Consider the following 26,355-nt stretch of genomic DNA (forward strand, 5'->3'; position numbering starts at 1 on the left):
TAATATTTTAAACTTTTGAATCAGCACCTATATAAGTATTGCCGAACTCGATAGTCCTCTCAAAGCCGAAGTTGACTCTAGATCTAGGTGAAGTTCTCAAGCCAAATTTACACGTATTTATTTTTTACTTTAGACAATTATAACGTTCAGTTTTCCCCATGTGGCCAACGAGCTAGTAATTCATTTCTCAGCGATATACATCAGCTGTAACAATTCTAGGAAAATCTTTAGACTCCTGAAAGTTCCATGAAGTTTTGACGTGAATAGAGGTATTATATAAAAACTTATCATGTTTTATAGGAGCTGTATAAAGTACATCAATTTTTTTTATCGTTCAAACAAAAACGATAATTACCACTGTTGTGGATGTCGTTGACATGTAGCACCAAATTGCTGGTAGACGACTCAACTGCTGTAGGTGTAGTATAGTTTAGCTTGTGAAACTTGGAGTAACTTGGATAGCTTCTTTGGGAAAACTTATATATATATATATTGTTACGAATCTCACTATCCAGGCTCTCTGCAAACTGCACCATACACCACCAACTTAAAGAACTTGACAAGTCAGGGCTCCAAAATAACGTAAAGGTTTAATGTCAATAAATAATAGCCAATACTGTACAATTGGCAACACGTACACTGTACAAATATCTCTCCGATAACACCGTTCCGCAGTATCAACTCTTGCACTGGCCTCTCCGTCTCGTTCCGGGCTTGCACTGGGTTCAACAGTTCAGGACTGACTTTACACACTAGTCTCGTTGTGTCGGACTCGATCGCAGACCAAGATCAAGACGCCAGCCGTCTCAACTGTACTTGACAGTACTCCGCACTGAACCGTCGTAATGCTCCGTACAGAACCACACCGCTGAACTGTGCTGTAGTCGACCGGACTGTAGTGAACCGGGCTCTGAACCCCTGCCGTGAACCTTCTGTCGTGAACCCGCTCTCTGAACCTTCCTGTATTGAGCCCCTTTTCTCGACTGTCTTGACTGCGACACCTCCGCTCTTTATATAGGGTCCCTACTGGCCTTCTAGAACCGGACAGAACGCCGCTCGACGTTTCTAGGTGGTCAGATGACTACAACTCTCGTGACGCTGCGATCCTTCCCGAAATGTCCTGTTGACACTCGACTCGGCTGACAGTCGTAACTCGTCACGGTTGACCGCTCGTCTAGCGCTGGCCTGGGGCGATTTGCGTCGGCTGACTACACACACACCACTACCCCCATCTGTGCCACCACCAGGTTTATAACAATATATATATATATATATATATATATATATTAGCTTTTATTGCACTATGGACAAAATCAACTTGATCTGAAATCCAAAAAATGTAGCAGACTTTAGTCATACAATAAACTAGTATTCGGTCTGGAATTTTGGAGTCGTCTGTGGCCTACCCAAGGCAGCTGACTTGCAGCATTCACTTCGCACCTACATAGCCACCAACCAATCACTAACCTCTTCCTACCTTCACCATAGACACACCCACACCCACATCAACACACACACACCCACACACACACACACACACACACGCTCCGTAACAAACAGTCCCAGAGAAAAAAGCAAGAGGAAGACACAGAAAACAATTGAAAGACAAATGACAGAAATGGAGAAAGACTGTCGACAGATCATGTCAGAAACCCAAATGTCCAACAGACAAAGGTGAAGGTGAAAATAAAAAGGCTGCAAGAAATACAAACCATTCAATATTCTGGACACAAATCTAATCTTCTTATCGTATAGAATACAGACGTTACTTCCAAAAAGAAGATGATTACGTCCTACGCGTAATGCATTTAGTCATGCATATTAACCAATGACCTATATTTTGCTAATACACTGGCTTTTCTGGCTAGCTCAGGCAACCCATTCCATGCTCTAATAGCACTAGGGAAGAAGGAGTATTTGTACAAATTTGTCCTAGCATACGGAACGAGGAATTTGCCTTTGTCTTTATCTCTATCTGAATATTTTAATAGATTTTGTTTTTGTATTTAAAGATTATGGTTCAATATTTTATGTATAATTGCTACTTTACTTTTTTAGTCTCCTGTCCTGAAGGCTTTCTAAATTTAGTGATTTTACTAAAGGTGTTACTCTAGTCAAATGTGGATATTCGTTTGTTATGAATCTCACTGCTCTATTTTGTGTTTGTTCAAGTTTCTTAATGTTTTCTTGAGTTGAGGGGTCCCAAACAGAGGATGCGTATTCTATTATTGGCCTAACCAAGGTTAAATAACACTCTGGTTATATGTTCTTATTTGATTGAAGCAAACATACTGAATGTATCATTAGAGACAGAAACAAGGTAGATAACTATGTGAATATAAACTTCGTAATGGAAAGTAGAGAATATCAATTAAACAGACATAAATAGTAAAATGATTTATCTATTAATGATTTTTTCGTTATTCGAGATTCTTTCCAAACACTACATTAGTTAAGACCAGTTAAAAGCCTGAGTCAGCATTACGCTCTTACTATGTGTCCCCTAGACATCAGCACACTACTTTTTGTGTTACATTACTGGGAATACTATAAACATGAAAACTATTTCAAATAAATAAAAACACCATAATAAATATGAATATTTCTAATTGTTTTCTCCTTTGAGTTGCTGATGTCATTTCTAAAGGTGGAATGGCGACTCGTATCAAGATTAATGTATGATGCAAGCTTTATTTAAACCAAAAACATGCAATCTGAAGCCTGTGTTCTTTTAAGTACTAATTGAATCACTTACATTGACTTCATTGTCAAAGTATGAACTAGAGAAATAAAGAGTGAAGAACGATAAAGTGAATAGCTATATAACAGTCTCTCTAAGTATCCTTGAATCATTGAGTCAGTAGTACATGGAGATAGAACAATGTCTCTTTGTTGTCTTGTATTATGTAACCAGTAGTCCCTAGTCAATGGTGGTAATACAGTGGCTGTACGTTACTATGTATTTCCACCCCGCTTCCCTTTAAGAGATTCTTGATGCCAGTTAACTAAATAACAGTCGAAGCTAACGTTACAATGTTACAATGTTAGGTCAAGGAGACACAAGCAAAGGGTTGTAACTCTAACCTTGTTTTCTTGGTACTATATCCCTTGGCCATCGGACACTACCACTATCAGCCTTGGTAAAGAAACAAACGCATGTTAATTAAAAAGAACCTCGCCCCCCACTTTTCCAACTATGGAGTTGATGTGTGTGTATCTGATGTAACCACAAGTGAGGGTGGGTTAGTGGTTTAATTTTATAGGCTTAATAGATTCTGATGAAATCACGAGATGGTCTGTGTGACTCTGTTATTAAAATCTGGTGTAAAAATTGAAGAGGGAAGAACCATTGATAGACGTGTGACAGATGGACGTGTATTTTCAGCGAGTTAGATTTCGTTTGAAATGTCATTTTCAAATTGTGATTCTTAATACATCTAGAGTGAAGTTGAAAGCTGTGTATCTTTATACATAACAGTTTTAATCAATTAATAAAAAAAAGAGAAGATTGTTCTACTTTATTACAAATGAACTATCAGAATAGAATACGCCTACTCCGATGTAGTTGTACTAGTTGTTTGGGGCTACAAACCAACGATCGAGTATTAAATTACTATCAAACCCTGCCTCACCCCCCAGGCGTTTACCTGATGCTACTCATTTCCAGCTGTTTAAGTCTTTAACAAGTAGGGTCAGCATCACCCAGCTGTCAAGTTTGCTGGAATCGATTTTCAGCAATACCAAGCTTCGCTCCCCCCCCCACACACTCCAGTTTTAATTTCAGTCTATCCTCCCCACCTATCCCGCCCCCTAGCAATAACGTGTACCGATATAGCATCCACTCAATACCTCCCTAGCACGATACTCGAATATATACAAGCTTCTGCAATGGAATCGTCTTGACGTCACCGTCAAAATAAACTGTAAATCGATACTATCTTTCTTGCCTCCTCACGATCCACACTGACTTACAACGGCCAGGTATCGATTCCAACCCCCCCCCCTTCCCAAAAAAAAATAAGTCATTGGTTAAATATCCGAAGAACAACACTACTTTATTTACATGTTTGTTTGTTTTTCTCGACGCAAAGGATATAAATATTAGCGTGATGATCTGAGTTTATTGATATTTGAGTGATGTTATTGATTTTTGTGATAGCAGTGACTTTGGAACAAGCAGTGATATTGGTCAAGCTATCTGTTGATGAAATATACATTCCTGATTTTAGTGCTGTTTCCTGTTTCAATTTGAACAAAAAATATTTGATGGAAGTTCTAGTGATTGGCCAGAACGTCTGTGAGTTACAGTTTTTTTTGTATTGTTGTTGCTCGGTGGTTGGTCTGTACCTCCAAGCATCTAGTGTGACTAACAGATGTAGGCGTATAAAAGTCATAATGTGGAGCTTGAAATGAACATAAACAAGCTTCTTAGAAAGCAAAACCGATTAGAACTGTTATTTATAATAGTATGTAGTTAAGCAGGTTGAAAACAAGCAAATAACAAAATAAATTTTTAAAAATCTTATCTAAGGGGGAAGAACTTTGCACTTACAACTATTTCTCTCAAGAATGCAGAAGTTATTTTCCTTAATTTATATCAAATAATTAATTAAAAATAGTTACTTATCTAATTGTGTTTTTTTTTATAATTGATTCATGTTTTACTAGGTACAATAAATAATTGTTTAAGGTTTCAACTTGATCAGAGAATGGGTGTGGGAGAAATAAACTGTACAATTATTTAAGGGGACAAAACCCGACATATTCACCCAAATCTGTTAATACTGAAGGATTGACTTCCCTTGTTGATATCAAACAAAATATTAAATAGACAGTAAGACTTCTTGGTTAATTTTTTTTATATTGATTAACGTATTGTCTACGGCTACGCCAATGAATAATTATGCAAAGTTTCAACTTGATCCTAGACTGGGTGTAGAAGAAATAACTTGTATGAACTTTTTATCAGACAGACAGACAAACAGTGAATTGTAATGATACTGCGTGTGCAGATAATACTAACAAAGTTTTTTTTTCTTTTCTTCTAGATATAGATGTAGAATTTATAACACACAAAATTGTTAGACTGAATCGATGGATTATGAAAGACCTGTTGGTTTATCAAATGTGTTTTAGGGGAGGGGGGAGTTGTTGTTTTTTATAATCCTATGCTCTATAAAGCACATGCTCTAACGAACGTAGTGTGGAAGTGGAGACAGTCAAAATGGGTCAAATAAACGGTGACTATTAATAAAAACAAATTAATATTTGTCAGAAAAAAATAGGGAGAGAAAGAGAGAGAGATCCTGCCGTTCCAATTCAATCTAACAGATACTAGAATTTTCAAAAGTAAATAACATTTATTAGAGTATTTAAAGATATGATTATCAGGCTGAGTGTTTTATTTGGCTGTATCGAGTGAGGATACCTTTACATATTAAATAATTATTTAGAGCGTTAAAAACAACAAAAACCATATTTAAGTACGTAAATTACATAATATTAATGTGTCAAAGTTATAGATACTACACACGTAACGCAGCCATTACACCTTCCAAACATTATATAAAATTTAATTTAAATCATTAAATTATAACAATATTTAATTACATACGGATGTTAAATAGATTTCAGCTGGTAAGAAGTTAGCATGAATGTAACAAGGCTGTCAGTTTGACTATTTAAAGATTTATTAAGATTTGATCAAGTGTGCAAGTCATAAAGAGCTTCATATTTTCATAATGAAATATTAATAATATTCTAATATATTTCTAATATTCCGTTTTTTTTTTTTTACTTACTGTGAAAGTTTCAATAAGAAAATGATCCATTTGTCATGCTAGAGCTTCTAGTGGGCGTGGTGGCTGAGTGGTCAAGCGCTTGAGTTGCAAACTTAGGGTTCCCGAGCTCGAGTCTTGGTGAAGGCTGTGATTTCAAGATTTATAGGATGCCCTTGAGTCCGCCCAACTCCAATGGCAACCTGATGGTTGGTCGTTGTGCTAGACGAGACAAAGGATTTCATACACAAAATAGTAATACTAATCATAAATTAGTCACTTCATTCATAAATTAGTAACCTCATTTATAAAGTATACATTTGAGACTAAAACAAAATCCGCTGCCGAGGACAGACTCTAGTACATGTGCGAAAATTTAAATCGACCACCTGCGACAATGGTCATGCTTGCCCTAGATGTGGCAAAATATGTAGGTCACAACTGGGGATGCGCAGCCACTGGAAATACTGCATTCCTCACCAATCTTCGGACTAGACGACAAGCCTTATTATAAAGTACTAATTTCATTTATAAAGTGGTAACTTCATTTATATAGCATTACCATAGACCTGAATTACCTTCCCTCATATACCAGTAATTTCATTTATAAAGTAGTAGCTCTATCTGTTGTGAATAGTCCTAACAGCTGTCCATTTTATGTTACATTTACATAAACTGTCAAATTTAAATTTAAAAAAAATCAACTTTACTATGCAAAATGTCGACAGACTTTTTTATACATTGAATTTTGTGGGAGAAGTTGTGCTCGTCTTCTATCTGAACGCACCATGTGTAGTGTATCTGGTTTCATTAATATTTAAAATGGAATTTGTAGCAGTTCACAGTTTTGTCTCGTTTTGATAGAAAATTCTTTACAGAACCACTACGTATAGGTTTCGATGTTCGACTAATTCTTTGCAAGAAGATTTACATTTGTGTAATACAAATGATGTAAGCCATTATGTGGCGCAAGATTAGGACTTGCTTAAACGTTTTTTACTTCGCTTAGAAAATAATAAGAATAATAATTTTCGTAATATATAAACAAATAAATTACACTTGCTTAGCATTTAAGGGAGGTAACACAAGCATCCCTGACAAACCAGACATTTTTCAACAGTTATTTCCCATGTAAAATTTGAAATTAATTCCCCCCTCCCCCCCCCCCCCAAAGAAGCTTATCACATCGCTGTTAATTAGAATGATTAGAATAGTTTGATTATATGTTATTTATCGTACTAACATTTTACTAACTAATTGTCGGTGAGTACACCCAGTGCCTCGATGAGCCCAGTTTATGTCATGCACAAATACTACTAAAGGAGATGGACTACAGCTAGGTGTGAGCGAGTAAATTTTGACGTTTATCTGATACGTTTCCATCAAGTTAATGACCATTGGTCCATGTGATCACCTACATTAATAACCATTGGTCCATGTGATCACCTACATTGGAGACAGTTTGTATTTCTTGTTAGCTTTTCAATAGCTATTTTCTAAGTGATGTCCATTCTTTGATGTTGTCTTCCAATCGCTTTCTCTGTCTGCCTCTTCTTCTTTTCCTGGTACTGTTCCCTGTAGGAAGGTATTTGCGAGCCCTGAAGATCTTGTAATATGGCCATAGATTTTTAGCTTGCGTTTTTTTTACGATAGTTAGCAGGTCATCATGGGGTCACATCGCTGCAATAACACTGTCTCTAATCTCTTGGTTTGTGATGCGGTCTTTGAAAGTGATACCTATGATCCTTCAGTAGCATCTCAATTCCATTGCTAGGATCCTCCTCTCTAGCTCTGCAGTCAGGGTCATAGACTCACAAGCACATAAAAATGTGACCATGACCAGGGAGCGCATCAGTCTGATTTTGGTGCCGAGTGCTAAGCCTTTTGTCTTTCCATATTATTTTAAGTTTTAAAAGGGCTGCTGTGGACTGTGCTATTCGGGCCAGTAGTTCAGGCTTCGTTCCCTCATCTGAGACAATAGCTCCAAGGTAATTGAAGCTGCTAACGCTAGTCAGCTTTTTACCTCCAATACTGATGAAAACTTTAAAAACTGGCTCCAAAATTGCAGAAGATATCAGCGCTAGCATAAGCGAAGCAACTGATATGATCTCCAGCTGGACTAACCTGCCCAGTGTGCAGCTGAACATTCCGGACAGACATAGGTCTCATCAGCCACATGAAGAGGCACAAAACCGCAGTGCAAATTCCTCAGTCCCCACGTATGACGAACAAGTTATCATTGAACCATGATGGACGACTAAAAATGCCAACTATCAACCAATGAAAAGGTCAAAGTAAAACGGAAGAGATACCAGTCTATCCCAGTAGACTGTAGACATACCACTTTTAGATTGAATTACGAGAAAAACAAATGATAAGTAAAAATATACAAAATAATTCTATTAATAAAAGTGATAAATAGGTCAACTATTTTTAAATTTGAGGGTATGGTTGGTGTGCATTATGGACAAGGATTGATATAACACCCAGATTGATATAACACCCAGATTGATATAACACCAGGATTGATACAACACCAGGATTAATATAACACCATGATTGATGTATCAATTGATGTAATATAACACTGCGCTATTCGTATGCCATCTTTATTAAAGCTTAGGTCTAAATTTTGTTTTTCTAAAATGTTTTCATAAGTGACCTTTACGGCGTCCATTGTCCTCTAATATCTGAATACCCCCCCCCCAACAAAACGATTCACTGTAGGCCGTCCGTCTCACTGCCATTAGCATTTCTTCCTGCATTTCACTTCAATGTGATCACTGCCAAGGTCTTTCAATGAAAACATTAACACCGTCACGTGTGGTTCTATTTTTAAATCTCAATTAGTGTCCTCTCAATCCTGCCTGAAACACACAGACACACACAGACACACACACACATTGACCGGACATTGATTGGAGATCGTTAGCTCCTGCTTTTGATACATGCCGTACATGTCAGTGTGTCTAGCCTTCACGAACTCCCTGGCACACGCTCTGAGGTGGAGGGGGGGGGGGGGAGGGGGGGCTTGTAGAGGTGGAGGGAAGGCTCAGCTTCTAACCAGAGACAACCGGATGACTTTTCGATTGGAATCCATCCATTGTTAATTCTCCTTCTTCTCTGCTCTGCCCCGAGGGTCAAGAAAATGGTGTTTATTAGAGTGCGACACTATTCAGACAATGTCTTCCCCATGTCAATAGGAATCGAACATTCAGATTGTTCAAGAAATATCCATTGTTTGAGAGCTTATCTATTTGGTCTGTTTGTTGAACATGTATCGACTCTGCTTCTGTGCGCGAATCTGGTCTGTTTCTGTGTATGTATACTATACTTAAATAATTTTAAATATCTATATAAAGTATTGAAACTTCTTATTTTTATCACTTATGATGAAGAGGCTAAAGAAACATTGTCTCTGCATATCATTCCAGGCTGATCTAACTGAACGAAGATGATTCTTATTGGCAATATTTGGAAACATTCAGTTACTGTTACAAGCTCAGACATGAACTTTTTTTGTATACTATAAAGAACTGTTTTGAAAGTGTTGGGTAGGCATGGAACAAGATAGCATGTTGTAACAACGAATGTAACCTTAGCTTTGACTGAGTGGTACAGTTTTTTTTTTTATAAATTAAAGAACTATATCCCAAGCATAAACTCTACACAAGAGTGCAAGGATACACTGATTGTCAAGCATGTTATTGATCCAATTATCTCAGTAAAATTAGTTTCAGAAATTGCTAACTCTTTTTGTAAAACCTCAATAGGTCGTGTAAAAAAATGTAAATGTTTAGTACAGTATACATGTAAATCAGTGATTCCCAAAGTGGTCTATATAGACCCCCAGGGGTCTACGAGGACTTCCAAGGGGTCTACGGAAGTGAAAAAATAAATTGGGGGTCTATGACCAGTAAATGGGGGTCTACGAGAGTGGATCTCATTTAAGCATGTCGAGACTTTAAATTTTATTTCCCATTAATGATTTGTACTGTTATTAATCCTTTGAATTTTAACTCTGTTAGTTGAATAATTTTTTATTTTTTTTTAAATTTTAAATCTTTTTTTAAATAGCTAAATTGTGTCTACATGAAAGTAATATTGTACTTGACCGAGTCTGAAAAGAACTGTAGAAAGTAAAACGTTGGTTATTAGAAATTTGGCTTCATTCCTTCCTTGTCGAACAAGCCGTTTCATGTGTGCTTTTTATGTAACCAAGTTTTAAGTCGCTATGAAACCATCTAAGCTGGAACATCGAGACAATGCCAACACGATAAAATAGACTGAGATTTGAAATACTTCCTAACATTTTAAGTTCAGAATAAAGCCACAATAGAAACAATATTTGATTAAACATCACAACAGAGAACAGATCTGTGAGCGGCTTACAATAATTTTACTTAGGCCTATATCAAACTCCAGAAAACTGCACACTATAGGCAAAAAATTGACTTTGCCAGACATTGAAGAAGTTTTACAACCTGTTTTACACATTCCCATATCTGATATCGTGATAAAAAATTCCTCTAAGAAACAATACAGTTTAAAGGTGTAATAGTAAGAGGAGTTAGGACACTGGAAGGTTCTTATGTAATTACTTGCAAACAAAAAACTGGACTAGTTAACTTTTGCCCTATCAATTGCTCCTTCACAATTATGTATGATAGTTGTCGAAAGGCTTAAGTTTGACACTATTTTTTTTCTGAGTTCTTGGGTGCTAAAGATCCTATTTTAAAGCAAAATCAAACAAAAAAGAAAACAAAGCAGGAATTGTATATAGACTAAGACTAAGACTGCTTTATTGATCCTTACGGAAATTTGTTGTGATTACAAGGACTCGTTTCTCATATAAAGACAACACAACAGTTTATTTAGTTTAAATATAGTTTATTTAACAGATTTATTTCATAAATTTAATGGGGTAAACTTGCAACTACAAGGTGATAACTTAAATCTGATCAAAACGAAGGCATAATCTCAATGTTTCTTGTTGGATTAAAGTCATGAAACATACAATAGACAGATAAATTTTTCCCAATTTTCAAATTTAAAACAGTCAAGCATCATCTAATCGAGAAGTTATAATATTAACCCTAACTAAAATGAAGCCCAATATTGAAATTTTATTATCAAACTTGCCCACCAATATTTTTTTGTTTGGTCGATATATGTAAAAACCAAAAGAAAAAGTTCCCCTTTGAGAGCTTAGGGTAGATAAAGTAAAGGTCATCTGCTTCTGTGGCCCACGGTTAACGAGGGTGTCATGAGTCCAGATCAACGACCAACCACCTTAACTTTTCCCCAACTAATGTCATGTAACCCATTAGAGCTGGGTGGACTCTGAAAGTCATTTCATGTAATACATATTACATTTTATTTTGCTTCATTTTTAATTTAATCAATTAATATATATGGCCTGGAAATCAGCGAGAAAAACACATTTGAAGTTGATGAATTTTCCAAAAAAAAATGGAGGAGGTCTATCGAAGACTGGAAAACATGGCGAGGGGTCTACGAGGCAAAAAAGTTTGGGAACCACTGATGTAAATTAAAATACAGTTAGTTCGCGTGTTTTCTAAGTTGTAAATACATACAACTGGAGAGTCTCACAAAAGCTGCGGGATAAACATTTGAGACTCAAAGAAAAGCTGCGGGACAAACATTTGAGACTCAAAGAAAAGCTGCGGGACAAACATTTGAAACTCAAAGAAAAGCTGCGGGACAAACATTTGAGACTCAAAGAAAAGCTGCGGGACTAACATTTGAGACTCAAAGAAAAGTTGCGGGACAAACATTTGAGACTCAAAGAAAAGCTGCGGGACAAACATTTGAGACTCAAAGAAAAGCTGCGGGACAAACATTTTAGACTCAAAGAAAAGCTGCGGGACAAACATTTGAGACTAAAGGAAAAGCTGCGGGACAAACATTTGAGACACAAAGAAAAGCTGCAGGACAAACATTTGAGACTCAAAGAAAAGCTGCGGGACAAACATTTGAGACTCAAAGAAAAGCCATTATTGAAGCCAGGCGCAGATACGAAAAAAAAACTTAAATAGTCCGCCAGCGGACAATGGCTTTGTCTGCACACATATACAGGTCGCGCCTGGGTCTGCATTGTCATGTGAAACACTGCACTCATCCTTTATCTTGGGAATCAAAGACATTGCCTTTATTATTATTATTATTAATTAGTGCAATAATCAATAACATCACTGTACAATAAGAATGCCCAAAGGCTAAAAAAATATATTTGTAGAAAAAAATAATACTTTAGAGCTGTTTGAAATTAGTCACGGTAGTGTGTAGTAGAGTAGCGTGGCTGTTTATACTATACTAATCTAAGAGACTTTCTACTTAGGCATGCATTGTTTTAGTTCGAAGTACAACCAAATCGTTCTATTGTTTGTTGGTTAGGATAGTTCAGCATACATGGAAAGGGATATAAGTTATATAACCTACATGCATTGATAGTAATAATAGATAGTAACCGCCCTTCTCCAATGTCTGCTTATAAAAACCCTCTAGAAGCTGGAACAATGGATCCTGGGTGTAACTTGAACTATGTCGAACAATGTTAAATCATCTTAAAGTCGATGGAGTGCAACTCAGGAATGATGGACGATTGTTTGACTGACGATAAGGGCGCGTCTGAATTAGGTCACACAGCTTTTCACGATGAGCAGAGACACTGACAAGGAAAAATTTCCACTAGAGAAATAGAGATGAATGTTTGGGAATCGCATTTGATTATAATAATTTGTAATAATTTGTTTGACTTGTATGAGGCGCATGTTGAGATGTATTTAGGTTTGTGAAATCTATCACCTAAGACAACACAAAATTAAGACAATATCCTAACTAAATTTAAAGAAGTCCTAAAATACAAAGTGCTCGCAAATATGGATGGCAGATGTATAAGTATATGCGTAGGTTGATATACATATACAATAAAGACATTCTTCAACATTTCTTGATTCTAAAGGGAGGGCATTGAGGCATGTGCAATGTACAATGTCTATGGTCAAGAGTTATTGGCCATGTCTTCCACTATGACAGCTTGCCCCACTTTACTAGTAGTACTCTATGACGACATAAGCCAATGATTTTACAACATTCTTCACTTGAATATTCCTAACTGGGTATTGAACCCTTTTGCACGAGGAAAAACTCAGATTCCAATCACACATACTAATGTAGGAGCAGCTTATTTAAAAATATACTCTAACGAGGAACTTAAACCAAGGATACCGCAAATTCTGTTGACAAAAAATATCTTCCGAATTTATATCCTACATGTATGTGTCATTGTGAAGAATTTGTTGACTTCTGTCCGGTATTTTTATTTGGTAGAATGTATGGAACCTCCTCACAAATAAAAGAAACCGACTAGAAATGTGAGCGCGTTGAGCCGGGCATAAATACACTCATAAAATTTCATCAACTTCATCGATGTCACTAATTTTTCAAAATTTTAATTTTAAACCAAAGCAATTATGTCAATAAACACGTCTTCACTTCTTTAACACGATGTTGCTGTGTGTACTTCTTACATTGGTATCTTATATACTAAGCATTTATGTTGCTTTTTCACTTAGGGGTCCGTGGTCAATTTTTAACTACAGAAAGGTGTCCCCGGGTCCAAAAAGTTTAAGAACCTCTGTCTTAGAGGTAAGAACTAAAATGTTTAACGAGGACATAATGACTTGTTTTAATATTCTAAATTACTTTTTAAAAGGTTTTGTGAAGGAACCAGATGGACGTCTAACGATGCTCAATGTCCAGTGTCTTGCTGAGTTTCCCTTCATTAGATTATCTGCCTGATTCTAGGAGATAGTCAAATAAAACCATTGTGAACGCTAAGCTTGCTATTTATTTTCTTTAGTAATAAACAACCTTTCAAAAACAGCAACTCGAAGGAAATACATTTGCAATAGAGACTCGCCAGCAGCGTTATGTCTCCTTTTTTTTAAAGCAACTTTTTAAAATCTGAAATTAGGACGAAGTTACATTAATATTTATAAACCTCCATTCTTATACTTCCTTCTTCTTCTTTCGATTGTCCCTCTCTCTCTCTATCTCCCTATGTCTTTCTCTCCGTCTCTATGTCTCTCTCTCCCTCTCTATGTCTCTCTCTCCTTATCTATGTCTCTCCCTATGTCTCTCTCCCTATGTCTCTCTCCCTATGTCTCTCTCTCTCCCTATCTATGTCAATCTCTCTCTGTCTCCCCCTCTCTATGCCTCTCTCTCCCTATCTATGTCAATCTCTCTCTGTCTCCCCCTCTCTATGCCTCTCTCTCCCTATCTATGTCAATCTCTCTCTGTCTCCCCCTCTCTATGCCTCTCTCTCCCTATGTCTCTCTCTCCCTCTCTGTCTACCCCCTATCTTTGCCTGTCTTTCCCTCTCTATGTCTCTCTCTCCTTCTCTGTCTCTCTCTCCCTTTCTATGTATCTCTCTCACTGTCTCTCTCTCCCTTTCTATGACTCTCTCTCCTTCTCTTTCTCCCTCTCTGTCTCTCTCTCCCTCTCTGTCTCTCTCTCTATCTCTCCCTCTATCTCTCTCCCTCTCTTTCTATTTTACTTTCTTACAGCAAAGTGAGTTTTTCTCTTTTATTTTTCACCTCCTAAAATCACATTTCCTCAAAGGCTCTGACAAAAAAAAAAATCGCAAAAATGTTATTTCCGTTTCTGTGGAGCTGTTGCCATTGTATCTGTGGACTGGAGAAGATCCTCAGCCATCACCATTAGGGCACGTCATCCCAGTACTGTCGTCAGGTCAGTTGGACTAACAGTTTTTGTCTCCATTATTTGGTTTCTTTTGCCGGTCGTCGTTGGGACTAATGCACATTAGTCCTTTCCCGGGAAAGATGCCCAGAGACTCAATTTGTGGCCGGGTCAATATTTCTGAGGGTCGAAGCCGTTTGCTTCTCAAGTCAGACATTGAATCGTCAAGCGGGGTAACTTGAATCTGATATGTTACAAGTTGACTTAGTTGCAGTCCCCTTTACACACAATTCTCTGGAGTAGTGTGACGCAAGCAGTGACCTTTTGAACTTGTTTTATTCAATAACAAACGGTTTTATTTTTCACACTATTATGTTTTTGCACCATAAGAAATCCAAACTTTTTTTTTGACCAATGCATTTTCTCCGAGTAACTCATAATGCACTTTGAAATGTTTCAAAGGCTTCGTAGACTAATATAGGCAATTTATAGGATGGCATTTATTGCATAACATGTGAATGCTATCATATTTCAAACGGATATTCTTGAGCGCTAATAAAGTTACAATTCGTGTATTTTTTTATCGAAAAAAAAAGTATTCAAAATGCTACAAACTGTAAAATTTGTTAAACGAAATAGCTCAAATAGTATTACATGGACCTACCTAATTGTGGTGTACTATAAGTATTTATGCTGCTGTTGTTGTAGGGTGTATCCTATTATTCTACCTTAACAGATGACGAGGTATGTCGACGGGTTGGGTTAGACCACTTCTGCCCTCCCCATTTTCCAACAGGTCCAGACAAGGATCATGGTGCACTGAGAAAGTTAAAAACTTAACATAAACAAAAAAAATCCACATTTTCTGAGATTCAATTATATATCTGAGCGTTTGGATTTAAAGTTATTTGCCACATTTTCGAAATCTTTTTGAAGGACTGCATTAAGACTTGATTAGGTCGTAAACTGTTTTAGATAGGAGATACTTTATAGATTTAGGTATTATATGTTAGTGCCAAAAAACAAATCCCCAGATACCAAGAGGGTTAAACTGATATAAGGAAGTACTTAAATAGCAAAAGATTACATTTTTAACTTAGAAACATTATTATTTATAACAAAGTCACTCGGACATTTTGACCCCCCCCCCCAAGGAAAGTATAGCCCTAAGCTATAGCTTGTGTAGTCCATTCATAAATCCTGCAGCGTCTTTTTACAATACCTCTATTCAAGTCAGAACTTCATGGTTGAATTTGAAAGTTGATCTCAAAAACTGCTCTAGAAATTTGACAGAGAAAAGAATTACTGGCTTGTGGGCCACAGGGCGAAAGCTCTAGTTTGACCTTTATCATTTTTTAAGTAAAAATTGGAATAAATTTTAATTTGATTAGAGATCTTGATCTAGGTCCATATCAAACATCGGCTTTTAGGGGACTTTCGCGTTCTTAAAATCGCTATCGCCTTCGTAAAATTTCCAAATGCAAGACTTCTCTTACTGAAGAGTTGAATAAATTAATGTTCAGGAAAATTTCGTCATCACCTTCTAAGTCTAGATCTAAAGGCCTATCAATGGAATATTATAAAATGTATTAGATCTATACATTGGCGGGGCGAAATAATGTTTTAATGTTTTCAATTGTTTTTGGATCGATTTTTAATTCATTAATTTTAAAGAGAAAAATGATAAATCTCAGTTACTTAAAGAAAGTATTGTGTTTTTTTTTAAAAAGTATTTTTTCATGTTTTTCATATTTGGATTCTTTTCTTCAAATACTATTTAACATTATAAGATAAATAAATTTATTTTCAAATATTATTTTTTGGCAAACAAAACATTTTTATTTTGTAAATATTTTTTGTGAACTAAAATTCTTGTATGTTTATATTTTTACGAAACAAATCTCATTGTTTGTTAAGGTTTAGACTGGACATATTTCGTCAAGTTTTTTTTAACAACTAATTTTGTTTTTGTTTGTTTCTAGTTTTAGATAGAGAGACGTGGACAAGCTGGCGATATGTCCGGTGTGGACCGACATATGATTCGGCCTCCGTCCACATACTCAGGCATCCCGTCGTCCTACCAGGGTCCAGGAAGCCCTAACTCATACAACAGTCCATCTCCGACACCCTCAGCCAACTACTCCCAAGCTTTAAGCCAGTATCCCGCACCACAGGCACCCTACTCCGGGGGGCGCCGCCAAGACAGCACTACCGATGACGAGGACGATGGAGACGATGACTATTCGTCCTCCATTGTGACCCCTCCTATGTCCTCGCCCCTGATCAAACACAGAGACGGGGATGATAAGCGCACCCTGAGGAGGCGGATGGACAGGAATGTAGATGAGAAACCAGAGGAGAAGAAAGTATCAGACGACGGTAGCAAAGAGGCAACCATGATGACCTCATTGTCAGTGCCTTTATCTAAAGACCTGGGCGAGGACGGCTCTGAAATCCACGACATACACCTTGAGCCCCCAAGCTATCAGACAGTCATGGACTCTCAGCACATTACGTGCCCTCCCCAGCCCGCGGAGTCAACCGTGGTGTCGCCGCCGAACGGCGTGAGTAGCGAGAGCGCGAGCGGCACAGCATCACCCGCCTTCTCCACTCTGGCATCGCCTAGACTACAGCGATCGGACTCAGTCAAGTTTTGCCGGGCGTCGAACGGCAATGCTCAGCGCAGCGGGCACGGCATCGCAGTGGCCGGGATGGCTGGGTCGAATCCAGCAACCGGCGTCACCCGCCCCACGCGCCGTGTGCCCAGTCTTAAACTCAAGCGTCTCCACGTGCAAGGCTCGAGGGGCGGACTCGGGGGTGGAGGGGATAAACTGATACCTCCTGACACGTGCGGCGGCGGCGACGGCTCCAGTGGCACAGGTAATCTGGGGCCTCCGCCTACCGTGCTGCATAGCGGACACGTGAACCCCTCTATCACCATCACCCTCGACTCGGACTCGGATTCTGTATACAGTGATTACCTGAGCCCGGAAATCAACTACAAAAATCACGAGAATAAAGTTCAATTCCTCGGTGACGAGACTAGCCTTTATGGAACGCCAAAGGAGGAACTTCCGGCGGAGAAAGACACAGCATCCTTGGACGCTTTAAGCAAAAACACCAGTGCTAAAACTTACTTAAAGGAACAAATCATGAATTTCTTCCAGCCGTCCGACAACAAACTAGCCATGAAGCTGTTTGGCAACAAAACCGCCCTTATCAAGGAGAAGATGCGTCACAAGAGGGTGGGGAACTGGGTCATCCACCCTTGCAGTAACTTTAGGTAAGTCAAGTCTATTTGTTTATCTCTCTGTACCTCTTCAGGTAAACATGCCAACCTTGCACCATCTTCCTTTCTTCACTCTATCCCTCTCTTTCCCTTGACCAGTTTGACCTGACTTTTGTCATTACCGAGAAAAACAAATCCGACTTTCATAGAATAGGATTAATGTGTTAATATTTATAATGCACTGACATATATTTTTTTAAAAATATAGTCAGAATAACTAGCTGAACTGCCATATTATTATTATTATTTATTATTAAGTTTCATATTGTGTTTCGTTCTAATTCACAGTTTCAATGTAATAATTACAATCCTCAAAGGCTAAGCAGTGGCCGGAAGTAATACAATGTATTCAAATTTCAAAACAAAATTTTTATAAAACAATAATGCAGAAATACACAAAATAATGGCTTACATCGATAAGGATATGACACAGTGTCGGTAACACGGGGGGGGGGGGGGAAGCTCTCTCTTTTCCGGCTATGTGATGGTGAAAGGAACATTGAAGTCTTGTCGATTGTGTCAGTGCTGACATCACTATAAAGTTTCAAGGAAATGAAGCGTCAAATGTTTAAGTTTGTTGAAATAGTCATCCTCTAGGGTCGTGTCTCCTTAGTGTATATTCATAGCACTGAAGAATTCACCGCCTACCTCCCTGAGAATACAACCAATGTATGGGATAGAACATTTGTGAAGGTTACGAAAGACTGCGCTCTAGTTTTTCATTCAATGTTTTAATCTGTCGTTACATACATCGGATTCAGATTCGAGTTTTTTTAAAACAATCGTTTAGTCCCCACTCAAAACATCTGGATCCGCCCTTGACTCCTAGCGGTACTCTAATATAGTTTACGGGTTCGTTAACAACCTTCTAACTCCATTGTGTAAACATAACTTTTTCTATGTGACAGTTTATCTATTCAATAAAAGGAATGTGTTTTTCCCCACAAAATGTGATCCTAATTAAGCTACAATTAGAGTTGTGACGATGCATAGGAGCGTTTCTTGGCTGCCTCCCTTCATACAGTACGTCTCTCTTATCTCTTGCTGAATACAGCAAAAACATCAGGATCGATTATGCAAATAGGCGGTGTATTGTTCTCCCTTCATTTCATCTGCTCAAAGTAGAACTTATGGTGTATGGACTAGAAGGGAAAGCAAAAGTGTCAATATTTAAAGAGTTGAAAGTTCATGTCCAGTGTCAGGGGGGAGATCAATACATGGTCAATTTATTCTGGCGTTATGGGTAGTTTTGAGTAAGTATTAAATGACTGTAACGTGAATAGTGGCTCTATCTATCTATCTATCTATCTATCTATCTATCTATCTATCTATCTGTCTTTATTTTGTCAAACTTAACGGCGTACCTAACTTCCTGATGTTGGTTATCTCTCTCTCTCTCTCTCGCTCTCTCTCTCTCTCTCTCTAACTTTTACTGTTACGGCAATAAAAAATGAAGAAAACAAACTACAAGGTATTCATTAAACCTTAATGAGAACATAATGTAAAATTGGCTTTTAATTTAACAAAAAAAAAATGCATTCAATGGAATATTCCTTTTGTTTGCCTCAATTTCAAATCCAATGTTTTCCGGCACTGGAAAGCTATAACTTTTAATGTCAAGAAAATGTTCTGAAGTTTTCTTACAGAGACCATGAGAGCTAGCAGCAGAGTTTACGAGAGTTCTGAGTTACAAAGGCAGTTGAGCCATTAAAAAAATAGGGCAGAACTTTCGAGATGTTTATCTACACATGTAGAGGGGGGGGGGAGAGAAGTTGTGGGATGAACATGATAGCAAAGGAAACTTTGAGCATTTAAAGAGAGAACAAGAGAGAGAGAGAGAGAGAGTTAGAGATTGAGAAAGAGAAAAACAAGAGAGAGAAAGAGAGAATGATCAAGAGAGACCGAGAGAGCAAGAGTTGGTAAAAGAGTGACTTCTCCAGATAGAGCACTAGAGAGAGAGAAAGAGAGAGGAAACAGAAACAAAGTGTGTGTGTGTGTGTAAGAAAGAAAGTGTGTGAGTGAGAGAGCGCTAGAGAGTAAGAAGGAAGTAAACCAAACATTGAAGAAAACAGAACACCTTCAAGGAGAGGGTGTGTGTGTGCTGTGCTGATCATGTGTGTGTGTGTGTGTGTGTATTTAGTTTAATGGAATGAAACGATTAGAGTCTCACTAGGACCTGGACACATCAATAGAGTTAGTTCGTTCTCCTCTTTCTTCTACTTCTCTCCATCTCTTTCTCTGCTTGGTCTCTTTGAGACATTGTTTCCTATTTCTCTTAGTTTTCTCTTTATGATCTCTCTCTCTCTCTCTCTCTCTCACTCTCTCTTTCTCTCTCTCTCAGTTATTCTAAATACCTCTCCCTGTTGTTACAGACGGTGTTAACATTATTCAATGTGAGACATAAAGTATCCAGCTACTAGCTTCAGTAGAATGATTTCTCTTACTTTCACACATTTGGCGACCCTACAGCTGGACACCTTAGATGTAATAAATATACACAGCGAGTCGGTGTTTTGTATAGTTTCACGTCAATACCAAACCTTGATAGCAACTAAACCTATGTTACTATTTTATGAGACGTCCAACAACTTTTTCTTGAATACCCTCCACCCGGACTCTGGATAGTCTGAAAGCCCAATGGGCTATGTTGCTGAGGTATAATATACATGTATAAGTCCGTAACAATATAGCGCGGATTTCCCATGTGTGAGATCATTGCAAGTCGCTTAGGAAGCTTCAATATTGTTCAATTTTAAACCTGATATTGTTTCTATTATTTTTTTTAAAAGTACATATGTAGCTGCAGTAGAATGTTTTCTTTTAAGTAAATTAAGTAAAGTTCCCCTTTCAGACCAGATGATGTAAAGGTCATCTGTTTCTGTGGCCCACGGTTAACGAGAGTGTCATGTGGCCAGCACAACGACCAACCGCAGTACTTTTCCCTAACTAATGTCAGGTACCCATTAGAGGACTCAGAGGTGCCTGAAGATTCCGAAATTAAAAATCCCAGTCTTCACCAGGATTCAAACCCGGGATCCCCAGTTCAGAAGCCAAGCGCTTTACCCCTCAGACACCGCGCCTCCTTTATTTATATATAGGTCTACATTTATTTGTGCAACTGCGTCCCTTAAAACTGTATAAATAAGCTACTATCAGTTCATCAGAGCCAAAAACTACAATGACGGATCTAGGGTACACTATAGGACGGAGAGATGTTTCCACCTGTTGTTTTTTCCGATTTTCTGTAATTATAACCTGTATCGGGTTTTGTCCCTACTCCCCATATTTGTATACAGAATCCTTTTTTTTTATATTAGCCTATTAGACATTCAAAGATTAATGGTGTCCTTTCAATTTTAAATGCAAATCACAAAAAAAGGAAAAACTGAGTTAAGGTGGACAAAAACAACTTTGCCAAGAGAAGATAAGCGTGTAGCAATATCGACCATTAATATTGCACAGTATAAAAGTATAATTTGTCTATGTCTTGAATATTATATGATCATCTGCATTCATTTTATAGAAACTTTTTCCCAGGAATGAAAGCATTCCCTTCGAAGTAATGAGATTTTATTTTTATCATTTTAAAAAAAAAAGGGCAACAAATGACGTCATTGGACAGTAACGAATGTTTCCTATTCAAATCAATAAATCATACTCAATCAAGTTTGCTACTTTATCGCTGATGAAACATCAGAATTTTATGCCGCTATAAAAAAAAATAGTTTGAATCTGATGAGCGCCAATATGTTCCATGCAGAGTCCACGGTACTTCGGAGATTTCCGAACATGCAGTGGTGGACAATCCGACGGGGGAAGTAATTAGATGTAAACAGAGTTATCGATCATGATACGTTCTCTAGATATGATTGGCGCTTCCTCCGTCACGTGGGATGTCAGTCGTAATGTAACGGTGGGAGCACATAATCTTGATGGAATGACATATTTGTTTGGCGGGAATGAGTTGATGCTAGCCAAGGCAGACTTCCAAATATCTAGACACTGCATTGTGTAGGAAAGTTCTACATTGAAATATTAATGGGAGAGTTTCTTCTGAATAATAGGAGTCTTTGTGTGAACAGGAGTTTTAACAAAATCACCTGGAACTTTAAAAATTATTTATGCAGAACCATCTAAAAGTAACATAAACACTGAATTGACGTTGAGTTATTATAAATGTCATAATACGCAAACATCATATATCGCAAAAATATGTATGTCAATCTGGTACATATTTAGGGCTACTATGGAATATTTAGTTCATATTAAAGAATATTGAGAGCATGTATAGACAATATATCAACCATATTTAAGGCATATTTAAGACATGCTTGAGAAATATTTAGGGCATATTTACGGTATTTTAGATAATAATTCGGGCATATTTAGAACATATTTGAGCCGCAAATGAGGCATGTTTTGAACATATTATATCTGGAATATATTTAGAGCATGCTTGGGGCATATTCTTGGGATGTCCATCAATGTTGAAAGAATGTAAATATTTAAATTTAGGTGTAAGATTTACGATAGTCATAAAATATTATTAAAAATGCAATCGTAAATTACTGTACATTTTTTTTTCTTTCTCAGCATATATCAAGATATACACCAACAAACCCACACACACACACACTTTAAAAGATTTAACCTCGTAAATTTTTTCTCTCTGGAGTTCACATGCATATACAGATTGTTCTTGTGTGTCTTGTATTCTAATTTTCGATCTAATTTTTTTTCTTCATATTGGTTTGTAAACATTTAATGTCATCTAACTTAGATTCCTTAGACCTGCGTTACAATGAGAAGATAATGCAGTTTTATTCTATAAAATACTTTAGCTTTGTTTTTTTAAACTAGTCTGTAAATGAATAATAGTTATACATTCAGGTTATTTTGTAATTATTAAAACAATATAAATGCTATGTCCAATAAATGACATAATCAGGGTTATATACACAAATTTGAACTCTTGTTAACGAGTGCTACAACCAAGAGTTTATAGTAAAGCTTAAGGGTTAAACACCAGACATAAAATAGGAAGATTTTCTTTTTTTATTTCCAAACCATTGAAAACGTAAAATAATGTACCGGTGTAAAGTGAAAAAGAACAACACAATAGTCATGATGCTATCCAAAGACATAGAAACGAATAGTTCCTTCGTGATTGATGATTTTAGTCTAGTCTTAGCAGCACAACATCGACATCCTCCACTAAGGGTATCACATGACCCGTCCAGTACTCTGACAGTCTGACTGACAGATGAGACTCCAAAAGTGTTCACCAGGTCTGTCTCATTTCTTTCTGAGTTTTAATAGACTCATCCAGTAAATGAGTTAAGCAACCATATACCTATATCTCCGCTATCTACCAACGTCTATTTCCAACTAATTCACAATGCATATTATTTCCACTAATCTATCTGAAGCTAATGATAGTTTTAAAGATATAGTTCGATTCTAAACCATGTGAAGGACATATTTTAAAAGATTACTGTTGCCCACTGTATAATACAAATTAGTTCGAGCTACAAGCGGAATAATTTAAAAGTTTGATTTAGAACAGTGCTAACAAGCATCTAGTGAATTTGTCATATGTACAATATTTTACTTCAGCAAAATTACATCAAAAATATGATCTTATTGTGTACATTGCTTCATAGCTTGTCCAAAATGTATAGGTCAGCCGGTCAATCGATTCTCCATTACAGACCAAATCCCAATGATTAATTATATTTAGACCTCTCTTGTGAAGAAAATAAAAACTGGAGCGGTTTTGTTTAAAATAATAACACAAGCCCAAGGAAACCGGAAAGAAGAAAATACAAACTGGCAATTCATTGGATTATACAAGCATTCGATTTCAGACCTGCATTGATCGAACTGCGTGATCCCAGATCACAACCCTATACACTTGGAGCTAAATACCAAATAGAAACAGTTGGCATCTGCACGATTTTAGGATGTGACGTATTAAACTTTACCTAACGCGCATGTCTGTTCCCGTCGCGTGCAGATAATTGATATCCATGACGTGTAGTTTATAGCTCTGTTGATTGTTTCATAATAAGGACTTTCTCCCTGCACTGGAATAGGAGGGAGCCAGAGTGTGTCGTTTAAATGTTTCTAGAATATCAGGCATGGGGAGCTCGGTTTTACGTTAGAGCCAGGTTTGGTTGGCGAATGTAAGCCGAGTGTGACACACTTAACAAATTTGAATAGAACTGAGAGTTGAACGATAGCTGAAAAACAAGCAAAATAAAAAAAAATACTTTAAAAAAAAACAAAGCTTATATTAAGTGTAGTTGTATCAATGAGCTTGGATCAGACATGTCATGACATTTGTAATAGACTAACAATAAAAAAAAAGCATTTATAAAACTACAAAAAAAGGTTTACGACCTGAATTCGATCTCATGGCTCAAGCATTCTCACTTTCTCAGGTCAACACGTTAACCACTCTGCTAGTGGAAACCCTTGGAACATGGAAGATTGTCTAGTTATCTAATGTTTCTATAGTCTCGTTCTATTTGTCAGGTTATCTTCACTAAGACTCAGACGACGCCCTATAAAGGGGACTAATTCAGCTTTTACCACCACTTAGTCAAGTACCAATTCTTTCCATTCTTTCTATCAATAGCTAATTAATTAATTGGCTTATTTTTTTTATTGATTCTTGTGTTGTCAAGTAAAAGAAATAATTGTGTAAAAATTTCAGCTTGATCCAAGATCGGGTGTGGGTTAAATAATGTGTACAAATTTTACCAGATAGATAGACGAAGTGAGTTGATTTAAGCTTAGTTAAAAAAGATTCTCTAATAGAAACTTCTTGCTAGGACCAATTACTATAATTCTATCGAAACTAAATAGTATAAAACCAAATGGCTGTGTGCATAATTTGAATCACATTTTACTCCCCCCCCCCCACACACACTTCTCCATTTTCAGTTTTTTTTTTTTTTTTTTTTTAGAATATCGGATTAAAAGATTCATTCTCCAAATTTATACTCTGGTTTTTCTTATCTAAAGAGAAAGTATTAAGAAAAAGAAAACAAAAAAGTCAATAGATTAAGACTTGATTGCCAGTTGGTTTGTTGTTGTTGTTGTTTACTTTCTGTACGCGTCATTTATAATAGCAGGCGAGACTGTGAGACTTTAAAGTTAAAGGGTTAGAAAGTTAGCACTAATTTTAAAAACAAAGTTACAGAAAAAATAGGTATAACTTCAGAGGCGGTAAAAAATGTAATGTCTGAAAATATTTATTGAGAGGCTGTAAAATAATTTAAAGGTGATACCGTCTCGAAATGTATTAAAGGTCTGCAACATGTCCTACGAGTAAAAAAAAAAGATAATACTAGCAATAATTCCTATGATGAAATGAAGTGGAAAATGGCAACGCTAAAAATGTTTTGTTTGTTTAATGTTTTACATATTTCGGATGTTCCTTCAGAGTTGAAGATAATTACTTCCTAGTCCAAACCTCCCGCAGGACGACGGGGGATGGGAGCGGGCAGGGTTTGAACCCGGCACCATTGATAAACCTGAACGACAGTCCAGTGTGCAAACCGCACGACCAGGCAACTAGCCTGTGGTCACTTCGTGCACAGAATTTCTGACTATCTTCTATTATTCTCATTCCCTTTCTTCTCAAGCCACTGCCCAACACCGGCCTAAACCTGGTCTCGTACGACAAAATGACACTTTCTTACTTGACGACAATGTCCATTACTTGTACATGCACGCCACCTAGTTTCTCCCCACCCCCCTTTTCATTCACCTTCCATTAAAAAAACAACGCTTTTAATTGAATCAAGAAACAAACAACATTCTTTCGCTACAACTTCCAAGTCAAGAAAATGTCCGCTCTCTATTCTCTATTCAATATAGATTTTTTTTTTGTTCATGCATTAATGCAACTTCTTCAGATTTCTGAAATGACATTTTCCCTCATTTCTTCATGTGTCACACACTCACCCGCACACATACGTACATACACACACACACTCGGTTCTGTTCTCTATTTTCTTATTCCACTTTTTTTTCTGTGTGCTTGTTGTTTTCAGACATTTTTCTGTGTGGAAACTGATCTCACATTTTTCAATGTCTGCATTGCCAGGGCATCATCTGGTGCAGAAAATGTGCCTAAACTAGTTGTACGGGGGTCGAATACAGAAGCAAGAAAATAGTCGGATTCATGAACATTCTAATGACAAACTCAGAATGAGAAATCACGTAGTCGCGTACATTTGTGTATGTGTTTGTGTGTGTGTGTGGGGGGGGGGTAGACCTTCTTTTTATTTTTTGTTAGAAAAAGCTTGGTAAACCCAAGAAATAGAAAAGAGAAGAAAGAGAGAAACGACAGAAGAAAAAAAAAAGAAAGAGAGAAAAAAAATAGGGAAAAAAATGTTATTTGGAAAATCTCGTCATGCATATCGGTGAGACATTTTTTGATTTGTTAGCGTAATCAAGGTCAATTTCTAGGCCAAAAGAGTTAATTAAACAACTCTACATGGCGTATATTAGGAGGGAACATTGAGATGTACACAATAATTGTACTCTATAAGG

The 26,355-nt window shown here is 37.1% G+C and overlaps 1 protein-coding gene across 7 annotated transcripts in view; it reads left to right on the top strand.

Annotated features, from left to right (window-relative positions):
• The window catches only part of LOC106050831 (potassium/sodium hyperpolarization-activated cyclic nucleotide-gated channel 4-like), a 279,493-nt gene that overhangs the window by 146,850 nt on the left and 106,288 nt on the right, over positions 1-26,355 (top strand). For all 7 annotated transcript variants that reach the window (XM_056026988.1, XM_056026982.1, XM_056027003.1 and 4 more), the window contains exon 2: positions 16,484-17,784. In XM_056026988.1, coding sequence (XP_055882963.1) covers positions 16,517-17,784 — 1,268 coding nt within the window. In that variant the 5' untranslated portion in view covers positions 16,484-16,516. The remainder of the gene's footprint in view (positions 1-16,483; positions 17,785-26,355) is intronic.

Source organism: Biomphalaria glabrata, chromosome 1 (genome assembly GCF_947242115.1).
Source record: "Biomphalaria glabrata chromosome 1, xgBioGlab47.1, whole genome shotgun sequence".
In the NCBI taxonomy this organism is placed as follows: Eukaryota; Metazoa; Mollusca; class Gastropoda; family Planorbidae; genus Biomphalaria; species Biomphalaria glabrata.